This window comes from Oryzias latipes, chromosome 5 (assembly GCF_053564925.1).
Source record: "Oryzias latipes strain Hd-rR chromosome 5, Olatipes_Hd-rR_3.1".
NCBI lineage: Eukaryota > Metazoa > Chordata > Actinopteri > Beloniformes > Adrianichthyidae > Oryzias > Oryzias latipes.
In genome coordinates, this window is record NC_136241.1 from 36093248 (window position 1) to 36104177 (window position 10930).

At 51.1% G+C, this 10930-nt stretch overlaps 1 protein-coding gene across 1 annotated transcript; it reads left to right on the plus strand.

Moving 5' to 3' along the window:
- The first annotated feature begins 2854 nt into the window (after positions 1 to 2854).
- nfs1 (NFS1 cysteine desulfurase) lies at positions 2855 to 7347 on the plus strand. The gene is made up of 13 exons (XM_078947866.1): positions 2855 to 3211; positions 3467 to 3543; positions 3740 to 3856; positions 4230 to 4313; positions 4393 to 4545; positions 4628 to 4721; positions 4798 to 4932; positions 5227 to 5384; positions 5488 to 5593; positions 5671 to 5752; positions 5820 to 5903; positions 6722 to 6811; positions 6992 to 7347. The coding sequence occupies exons 1-13, from the start codon at positions 3106 to 3108 to the stop codon at positions 7053 to 7055; spliced, it is 1350 nt and encodes a 449-aa protein (XP_078803992.1). The 5' UTR covers positions 2855 to 3105; the 3' UTR covers positions 7056 to 7347.
- The last annotated feature ends 3583 nt before the right edge of the window (positions 7348 to 10930 follow it).

The following is a 10930-nucleotide window of genomic DNA, read 5'->3' on the forward strand; positions in this document are numbered from 1 at the left end:
CGGAGCAAATGAGGTTTATGCTTTAAACAACGGAGCATTTATGGTAATTAACTCCAAATGTATGAAGAATCATAAAACCCAGCTAGTCTGGAGACAAACGGACTCCGTTGGCGTTCCCCATGTGGCCCCGATAGCAGACGTTCTGTCCTGCAGCTCTCCTTTCTCCATTTTGAACCAGACAGCAGCTCTTGATTCTCGGTCAGATTTGCAGAAATCCTGCTTGAAGATTCCCATCTCTTTCCAAACCTTTGCATCCTTAGAAACCGTCCAGAAGATGTGGCGTCAGTGCCTCATGGAGAACTGGATGATGATTTGCCGGTGCCTCCCGGTTCCTCTCCTCCAGGCGATGTTCTGTATCCACAACCATTTCCACCACCGAGGTGTGCTGTGGCGCCATCTTTGACCGGATCTTCTTTGCGGGTCTAACGGAGACGCATCTTCATGAATAACCCTCACCCTGCACGACGGACACGTGCTGCACCGGAGTTCCACATGAACGCCCTACAAATGACTACCAATACTGGAGTCCCATGGGAGTTCCACATCTGGGGTGGAGGAGCTAAATTCGGACAGTCACTCCTTCCATGGATCGGAGTGGCAGAAGTAAGAGACCACATCGAGGTCAACAGGTACGCATTGCTGAGACTCCTTAACACCACCTACACGTTTTCCAATGCATCAGCAGCAGAGATGTCGGCCATTAGATCTATGCTTCTGCTAAACCGACTCGTGCTCCACCTCCTAACTGGACTGGACTTTAAACATGTAGTTGTAGATTTAGATAAGTTAATTCTTCTCTATGAGTTCTGGTAAATCGCCTGTCCGTCCTGGGGGAGGATCCCTCCTTCATGTGGACACCCCTGAGGTTTCTTCGTTTGTTCCAGAATCCCTTTTTTTAGGAGTTTTTCCTTACAGAGGGGGGGGGGGGTCTAAGGGCAGAGATGCCAGTATAGCTTAGTCAGTTTGTTAGTTCATTTTAGTATTTTCCTATTGAACTCTTTGTATTCGTGATCCTTTTGAGTTCATGTTTTACTTTTTTTTAACTTTTCCCCTCACACCCTCTGTTCTCCCTGCTCCCCCAGGCAGGACACTGAGGGGCATAAAGAACAGGACCACCAGACTGAGGAAGCAGTCAGACTGCTGGACTCCGGTTGATCACTGCCCCCCCCCCCCCCCCCCCCTCTCCATGAACAACAAGCTAATTCTCAAGTGCAACTTCACAGGGCTGTGCAATACCTAACATAATATACATTCTGTGCAATACTCACCAGGAACCACACCGTAACATATTGATATCACACTGATATTATATTATTTACTGATGTCTGAATGTAAACGGCTGGCCCGGGACCAGAGAGCCTAATTTCGTTTTGTCATGTGATAAAATGACAATAAAGATTTCCTGATTCAATCACCGATAAGAAGCCCATCAAGACGACTGTTGTTGTGAATTTGGGCTACAAATAAAATGGAATTGAACAAAAATAAAGCACAAACTAGTTCAGCAGTTTGAAAATGAGGTCATAACGGATATCTTGGGATCAGACCGCCGTTGTCCGCACGGACCGCCACCTTAGCTCCCTGGTTTCTGTCATTTTTGGTTCCTACAAAGGTTGTTTGGTGTTTTCATTTTACTTTAATTGATTTCTGTGGTGATTGATGCTCTTGTGTTCTGTCACACTGCTGCACTGTACTGAATGTCACTTTGCTGCTGCTGATCAAAGAATTTCAACAAATCTTCTCCTAAATGACATGTTGGCGTTTGCAGCACTTTCCAATTCAAAGAGACTGGCTTGAATTTTCTGATGGCTGGTTTAGGAGGAGGGTTTCGGTCCCTTCAGGGTTTGGACGGCGTCCTCTTGTGGATCCTACAGGAACTTCATGAGCTGTGAAAGTCTTACATGATGCTCACATTTGGAGCGGAGGCCGTCAGAGATGAGAGGTCAAGAGCGTGACCTCTGTTATGGAAGGGCACATCCTCGTGTTGAATAAATGACATGAAGACGCTCAAGGTTCATTTGCCACAATTAACATAAAATAAATAAAAGACTTAAGGATAAAAATAAAACATTCATATAAGTATAAAATAACCAAGGAGCATAAACAAAACAAAAAAGACTAAAACTACTGCTGGCTGAAAATCCTAAACAATTCAAATATGTATTTTAATGATGGAAAAACATTTAAAGTTTTTTCACTGAAACATTTAAAAGACAAAAAAAACTTTTATAACAGCTTTTAGGTTGCCAAAGAGGTGAGAAGGAAGTCCCGCCCCTTTTTCTGTTATTGTGCAACCAAGATCCAAACAAGTAAAGCTGGCAGCGTTTACATGTGATTGACTCACCATTAAGAAATTAAAGATATTTTTTAATTAAAAAAAAAAAGTCTCAGCCTAACCACAACTGACAAATTATACGGTCAATAATAATACTAAAAATAATGTTACTTTTGGTTTCAAATTAAGTACAAACTGATCTAGAAATGTCTGTTACTGAAACAGTCATCCGTCATTTTCTAAACCTGCTGACTTCCTTTTGGGAAGGTTACAGTTGCTGGAGCCTATCCGGTCCTTGGTCCGTTGGGGGCCACACGCTCACACATATTCACAGCTCTGGACATTTCAGAATCATCGGTGAAGCTCTGGATCCTTTTTATGAACCCAGAGAAAACCTGGAGAACCTGCAACCTCCAGAAACAGCCGGGATTTGAACCAGGACCTGGAGGAGAGAGTGCTGACCACTGCGCCACCATGCAGCCGTTCCCTGTTACATCAATCAATCATATCAACTCTATGGACTTTCCCGCTGTGATGGGGCTGCAGGCGCGGGCTGACTTTACTTTGAAAGTCCAAACCGGATATGCTTGTTCAGTTTCGCGCCCTTGACGGTGAATGTCTGTGACGCTGACAACCCCGCGCGGCTCTAGAAGGAAAGCGCTCGTGCTCAGCAGGTCTTCTGGGACTGGATTCTGAAGTGAAGTAAACTAAAAAAAAACCTTCGTGTTCTTTCGGCTCGGACCGGAATTTGTCGTCGGTGCCTCGGTCCCTCCGCGCGCCGGTGTTAACGGAGCCGCGCAGCCTCCGGCTGAAGCCCGTCCTCAAGTCAGATGCTGTCCCCGGGCAGGAGCGCCTCCTCTCGGCTGCTGAGGCCCGCCTCATGGCTCTCTTTCCGGCGGAGCTCCGAGCGTTTGGCCGCCGGTTTCCCGCAGAGAGGTAACGGCTCGCCGCGCGGCAGCTAGCACGAGCTAATCCCGAGATGACGCACTTTAGCGGGGACCTTCAGACTGGGGTGGGGGTGTGGTGGTGTGAGGGTTACGGTCGGTACCGGTAATAATACAGCCTTTGCTGTTATTTGGTGCCGCTTTCCCGCTCCTACCGGAAGGGTTCCGATTGTTCTGGAAGGTTCTGCGTGTGAAGGAACTTTTCTGCTGACTCAGCAGTTCGTCTGTCTGTGTTTTTGTGCTGCAGAGTTGATCAAGAAGCATGAACTGGGGAAGGACGAGCTCCGCCCCCTCTACATGGACTTCCAGGCCACCACCCCCATGGTAAGGGCCCCCCCTCTGCCCATCAGCCGTGGAGGAACCAGGATGGAGCGGAGAACCTTTGTTTACATCCTGTTGCGTCATCAGCTCCCCATATTTTTCCCATCATCCTCTGCTGCGTCCTGCGTCCCGATCATCTGCGTGTGGTTGTTTGTCTGGCGCCGTTTCCTGTCATGTGGAGACTTTCTCTCCGGTTTAGGACCCCCGGGTGCTGGACGCCATGCTGCCCTACCAGGTGAACTATTACGGCAACCCTCACTCCAGGACGCACGCCTACGGCTGGGAGAGTGAGACCGCCATGGAGACCGCCAGACAGGTAGAGATGCTGTAACGTTCTTCTGTTGTTCATTGGACGCACGGCAGGTCAGAACCTCCGGTGCAGTCGGATCAGAAACGGTCTTTGGTTTCTGCTGTTAGCACAAAGCTGAACCTGTGAGAAGACGTGCAGACGTTAGCTGACGCGGTTCTGCAGAACCCGCTGGACTCGGAGCAGTTCGGCACGCCGCCTCCAGGTGGCGCTCCACTGTCTTAGTGCTGAAGTAGAGTTTTCTCTCTGCCCGTGTTGGGTGTATCTGTGAGTGTTAATCCTCGCCAGAGGAGCCACGCCTCCTCATCTGGGTCGGGTCAGCTGAATGTCGGGACTAAACGGACCTGCTGCGTTCTGCTGACTGTGCACTTTCCCCGAGCAGCAGGTGGCTGACCTGATCGGAGCCGACCCCAGAGAAATCGTCTTCACCAGCGGAGCCACAGAGTCCAACAACATGGCCATCAAGGTTCCCTCCGCCGCTCTGTCCTCTATGCGTGTTCTACCCCGGAACCAGACTGTGGTTTCATCTGCTGCCTCACCTGCAGGGCGTGGCCCGGTTCTACCAAGCCAAGAAGCGCCATGTCATCACCACGCAGACCGAGCACAAATGCGTCCTGGACTCCTGTCGGGTTCTGGAGGCAGAAGGATTCAGCATCACTTACCTGCCGGTCCAGAAGAACGGCCTGCTGGACTTGGAGGTTCACGAGAAGAAAGCTGGGAGGAGGAGGAGGGTCGGTGCTGACGGAAGGGTTCCTCAACACCAATGTCTCTGTTCTGCAGATGCTGAAGGCCTGCATCCGCCCCGACACCTGTCTGGTGTCCGTGATGACCATCAACAATGAGATCGGAGTCAGGCAGCCCATCAAGGACATTGGTAACCATGGCAACAGCCGTGTGACGAAGTGACGGCTCTTCTGAACCAGTCTGAAGGTCTGCTCAATCGCTCACAGGCCAGATCTGCCGCTCCAAAGGCGTCTTCTTCCACACCGATGCCGCCCAGGCTGTCGGGAAGATTCCCGTGGATGTCAACGACTGGAAGGTGGATCTGATGTCCATCAGTGGTCACAAGATCTACGGACCCAAAGGTTTGTCCTTTAGGAGAGACCCCTGAAACCGTCTAGGTTGGGGGGTCAGAACCCCAGGAACTGGTTCGCCTGCGATCAGGTTAGGTTTCACGCTGCTGGTGCTGATCCGGATGTCTGCGGCACAGAAACAGACCTTCATGGAAGATGGGGTCTGGGTCCTGGAGGAGGTCTGGGTCCTGGAGGAGGTCTGGGTCCTGGAGGAGGTCTGGGTCCTGGAGGAGGTCTGGGTCCTGGACGAGGTCTGGGTTCTACAGAACAGAAATAAGCTCCTCCTCCTTCTGCTTGTGTGTCCAGGAGTCGGCGCCCTATATGTGCGCCGGCGGCCTCGGGTGCGTCTAGAGCCGCTGCAGAATGGGGGCGGGCAGGAGAGGGGGCTTCGTTCTGGCACTGTCCCCACGCCGCTGGCCGTGGGTCTGGGGGCCGCCTGCAGCATCGCCAGAACTGAGATGGAGGTAAAGGAACAGAAAGAAAGATGGAGAAACGGGTGGAGGCGACAAACCTGACAGTGTGTGTGTGTGTGTGTGTGTGTGTGTGTGTCTCTGTGTCTGTGTGTAGTATGATCAACACAGAGTCTCCATGCTGGCTGATCGTCTGGTCCAGAAGATGCTGTCACAGATCCCTGATGTGGTCCTGAATGGAGATCCGGAGCAGCGTTACCCCGGTAACCTGACCTTAGTGTTGGGATGTTCCCCGCGGTTCCTCAGCTGGGGTTCTCAGACGTGTCCTCTGGTTCTGCAGGCTGCATCAACCTGTCGTTTGCTTACGTGGAGGGGGAGAGTCTGCTGATGGCTCTGAAGGACGTGGCTCTGTCCTCTGGAAGGTCAGACTGAAGTTCTGCAGAACCTGCAGCTGTTCTCTTCCTGCATGAACCCTGTGTGTCTCTGCAGCGCCTGCACCTCAGCGTCTCTGGAGCCGTCCTACGTCCTCAGGGCCATCGGAACCGATGAAGACCTGGCGCACTCTTCCATCAGGTAGGGCTGACGAACGAACGTCTACAGGGCGGGGCTGAGTCATTCAGGGCGGGGCTCAGTCAGTCAGGGCGGGGCTCAGTCAGTCAGGGCGGGGCTCAGTTCGTCAGGGCGGGGCTCAGTCTTTCGGGGCGGGGCTGAGTCCTTCGGGGCGGGGCTCAGTCCTTCGGGGCGGGGCTCAGTTCTTGGGGCGGGGCTCAGTTCTTGGGGGCGGGGCTCAGTTCTTCGGGGCGGGGCTCAGTTCTTCGGGGCGGGGCTCAGTCCTTCGGGGCGGGGCTCAGTTCGTCAGGGCGGGGCTCAGTCTTTCGGGGCGGGGCTGAGTCCTTCGGGGCGGGGCTGAGTCCTTCGGGGCGGGGCTGAGTCCTTCGGGGCGGGGCTGAGTCCTTCGGGGCGGGGCTCAGTTCTTCGGGGCGGGGCTCAGTCCTTCGGGGCGGGGCTCAGTTCTTCGGGGCGGGGCTCAGTTCTTCGGGGCGGGGCTCAGTTCTTCGGGGCGGGGCTCAGTTCTTCGGGGCGGGGCTCAGTCCTTCGGGGCGGGGCTGAGTCATTCGGGGCGGGGCTGAGTCATTCGGGGCGGGGCTCAGTTCTTCGGGGCGGGGCTGAGTCCTTCGGGGCGGGGCTGAGTCCTTCGGGGCGGGGCTGAGTCCTTCGGGGCGGGGCTGAGTCATTCGGGGCGGGGCTCAGTCCTTCGGGCGGGGCTCAGTTCTTCGGGGCGGGGCTGAGTCCTTCAGGGCGGTGCTCAGTCCTTCCAGCTCATTGCTGGTCTGTCTTTGACCCCCCCTGTAAGGTGGTCTTTAGCCGATGCTGTGGTCCTGTGTTTGCAGGTTTGGGATTGGACGTTTCACCACCGAGGAGGAGGTGGACTACACGGCAGACAAATGCATCCAGCAGGTCCGCAGACTCCGAGAGATGAGGTGGGTTCATCTACCAGTTTCTTCTCAAAGGAGAAACTTTAGAAAGTCTCAATCGCCATGGAAACGTCGTCCGGCGGGAACGTCTCCAGACGTCACGGCGTGGAACTCCCTCTCCCTGGTGAATCTGGAGGCGGTCCTTCGCCGCCGCCGCTTCCTCACCTCTACGTTCTTGTCTTCCAGTCCTCTGTGGGAGATGGTTCAGGAAGGTGTCGACCTCAAGAGCATCAAGTGGACGCAGCACTAGCCCCTCCCACTTCCTGTCTTGATCCCAGCAGTGGACAAGCTTCAAACAAACACGCACAAACTTCCTGTCCCACTTGAAGTCTGACTAGCCGTGCCCCCCACCCCCCACCTCCATTCGGTGCCCGGAATTTAGATGGACTCTGTCTGCCCACCCCCCCTGGTTGGACCAAGTTTTAACCGCCGCAGCGCTGTGGGAACTGATGCCTGTTGTTGTGTGATGCGTCTCTTTAATGAGGTTTTGGTTGTTTTTTGGGGGGGGGGGGTCTGAAATAATAATGCTGAAATCTGCTTTACTCGTGGCGTCCTCCTTTCTTCACACCAGTTCCTAAAATCAAAGCCGTTTTGCGGCAGTGAGACGTGTGACGGACGCCGCTGTCAGCTGATGGCCACATCCCATCGGCCCCTGCATGTGGGCGGGGTTCTGACGGCGTGCCGTCCGCTCTGCCACAGCCCTTTCTCCTTGACTTGCATGACGATGGTGTCAGCTTTCATCTACACCAACGTTTTTAGCATGTTATTGGGGGGGGGTTTCCACCTGAAGGATTCAAACCCTCAGGTATGGAGAGAGGAAGGATGGGAGAGACGTGGAACAGAATCCCTTTTTGCCGGGGCGTCGGTCGCTGGTGTCCCGCTGCACGAGGGTCCTTCAGTGGACACGTCCATCCAACAAAGTGCTGGCTGGACCCCCCACCCAGAAAACAGCTGTACTTCTGAAAGCGTCTCCAACATCCTGATCAAGCCGGTCCAGTCCGGTTTCTGGAATCGACCCGAGTCTGCACAGATTCCCCCAAACATGGACCCCGTTTCAGTCAAACCTGAACAAAAGAGACCCCTCCCATGAAAATGCGGGTTTCTAACATGTTCTTCCTGATGATGGAGATCATCATTTCTGACTTTGTCTTTATTCATTGTGAATCAGGAGCAGATGAAAAAATGCCTTTTGTAACGTAAAAACACGGGGGGAGGGAAGGTGGGGGCCAGGACGCTCTGCTCCAACGTCCCACCTAAACTCAGAGGATTTCTGCAGAAACTGTCCTGGAAGAACAGGATTTCGGGTTTGGTGTGAAAATGGCGTCCTGCTGACGCGGCATTCAGGGACGTCCAAGCTCTTGAATATGCAGAGACGTTCCTCTCATTCTCACAGTATTTTTATTTGAACTGTAAAACGTTAACCACCTGAAAGTGACGGTCCTGAACGCTTACTGTTCTGTTCATCCAACAGGGGGCGCTGTTGCCTCGTGACAGTTCAGAACCTTTTGAACTTAATGTCCCGAACAAGCTCAGGGGAAATCAGTGAGGACGGTCTGACCTCAACCTTCTATAAGGTTTTAAATGAAGTTCCTATTTGAAGCTTTAAATTTCTGTTGAATAATTCACTTCTGACTCCACTAAACAACAATATTAATACCTAAACCAAATAAAGACAAAGCTGTTATTGACAATCTGAGACCAACTATTTACTGAATGTTGATCCTAAGTTCTTCACTCATGTCTTTGCTAACGACTACTAAATGGAATCTGGTGATTATGATCCATAACATACTTCTGGTTCTGGATTTAACGGACGGTTTAGCTCGTGCTGGTTTTGCAGCGCCTTCCAACTGTGAAACCAGGGTTCGACTCCGGGCTGCTCCCTATTCCCTCCTCTACTTCTGTGCCGGTCCCAAGCCCGTTTGCTTTGAGAGGGTTGCGTCAGGAATAAAACATTGCCAAGTTTACCATGCGACTTGTTCGCTGTGGCCACCCCTGATGGGAGAAGCCGAAAGGGAAACAGGATGAAGAATGTCATTAAACCTATAGAGCAGGGGTCGGGAACCTTTTTGGCCAAGAGAGCCATAAACGCCACATATTTTTAAATGTAATTTCCAAAGAGCCATACAATAATGTAGCGTCCCTTTCCCACACTGAGGCACGGAGACTTAACCTCTTTTAAGGTTCTTTATTCTGGTTACTGCAGACCGCAACAAACGCCGTAAAATGAATTCAGCAACTCCTGAATCTCTCCTGTCGACACGAGACGAGAGCGCTTCTCCCTACTTTATATCCCCCTGCTCCCGCTCCAGCCCTCACATTTCCCTTATTCCAGTGTTTTTCAACCAGTGTGCTAGTGTGCTAGTGTGCCGCGGCACACTAGTGTGCCGTGGGAGATGGTCAAGTGTGCCGTGGGAAATTGCCCTCATTCACTGATCTAAAAACATTTCCCATCTCCAGGATTTCAGCTCTCTGTTCATCCAAACAGGCCCTGATAAAACACTGAGTAGTTAGGAATATAAAAGATGTAAAATACATTTTCTTTGCGTTTATTTTATTTTATTAAAGACATTTTGATAAGAATGACGTACCGCGATTCGGCTGCACCTTCGGCTGTATTTTGGAAAAGTCCCGCCCCTTTAACTGTCTCCACCAATCATTCTTGGGGAGCTTAATCACACGTCATCAGTCTGACCAATCAGAAGTGGTTAAAGTCTTCACTTCCTTGTCACGATTTAGCTCGTAAAGTCGCTCAGTTCTAACAAAAATACCAGCTAAACCTCGTCTTTAGCGCTGTGGCTTTGCACAGAATCCGGTATCAGACCGTGGAACAAGAGAACAAAACAATGAAGCTCCGAAAACCGATCTCCAGCCGTTTTATGCACTACATCTCCCATGATGCATTGGGTCATGAGATTGACAGCGCACAAGGAGATCTGTTGTTAAACGTCTTGAAACAACGAACACACATCAATCTGTTTTTAAATCTTCTAACTTAACTTTTATTGCATTTTTTAGAAAAAAAAACAGCTGCAGTTTCCAGCTTTTTCTGACACAATTATCTCAAAAATGCATGTGAGATTGTGGAGGGACTGTAGATCAATACAGACCATGAGTTTCTCCTTCTTTTTTTTTTTTGGATGCTGGTGTGCCGCGGGATTTTTTTTAAGGTTAAAGTGTGCCGTGGCTCAGAAAAGGTTGAAAAACACTGCCTTATTTGGCCCATAGCTGAACCCCATTGGTCCAAACTAACAACAGGCTGAGCGACAGAACTGAGGGCCAATCAGATCTCTGCTTGATGCGTTCAATGAACTCCAGAACTTTTAACGCGGCCCAACAGCCACGTTAAACTCAGTCCGCGACGATATGTTTAAAACTAAATATACAAGTGAATGTGTGCATTTGATGTAATTTCAACATTTTTAAAGTACAATAACTCTGTGGATTCTTTTTAATAACATTGTTATTCTGTTGCTAATAAATGATTCGTGGTAGTTTTGCTGATGGTCTAGTCTGGTTGATACGTGGTGAGTTTCTGCTTCATGCAGGCGTTGAGACTTTAAACGTCATCGTAGGTCTGAATGTTCTGTAGATGTGACTGACTGCTCACATGCAGACCTGGAGCCAAACACACACTCACACACTGCAGTGAGTGACGGGCAGCGGGTTTTACGTTTTTACGATCCCTGCGCGATTCACCTGCTGCCTGTCCCCACAACCCCCCCCCCCCCCCTCTGCTTTCTTCCTCACACATCCAGTCCCCGCTACTGCGCGCTCTTTCTCAGAGACGGGAGCGCGCAGTTTTAGGCACGGCAATTCACAAGTTTCCAGCTGGTACAAACTCTGTGAAATTATAGATAATTGTAAACTTATAGCGCTGGCGCAGATTTTTCTCTCCAAGCACCGCTACTACTGCGCGCCTCTGGCATCGCATCGCGCCCGAGAAGAACTGGACTAATGATAAAAAAAAGTATAATTATAGATTTGTCTGCGAGCCACATGTGACCATCAAAAGAGCCATATAGGTTCCCGACCCCTGCTATAGAGGATGGAGGATGGATATCAGTGACTCTGAGTTCATGAGCGTAACCTCCATCCTCACACGTCCAGAGGTAAAACAAAAAT

What these genes read in the sequence shown, in the direction of transcription:
- nfs1 (XM_078947866.1), top strand. Translation starts at nt 3,106, where the DNA reads ATGCTGTCCCCGGGCAGGAGCGCCTCCTCTCGGCTGCTGAGGCCCGCC. An exon ending in ACGGCCTGCTGGACTTGGAG is followed by an intron (nt 4,546 to 4,627) that starts GTTCACGAGAAG and finishes TCTGTTCTGCAG; the next exon opens with ATGCTGAAGGCCTGCATCCG. An exon ending in CTGGCGCACTCTTCCATCAG is followed by an intron (nt 5,904 to 6,721) that starts GTAGGGCTGACG and finishes CTGTGTTTGCAG; the next exon opens with GTTTGGGATTGGACGTTTCA.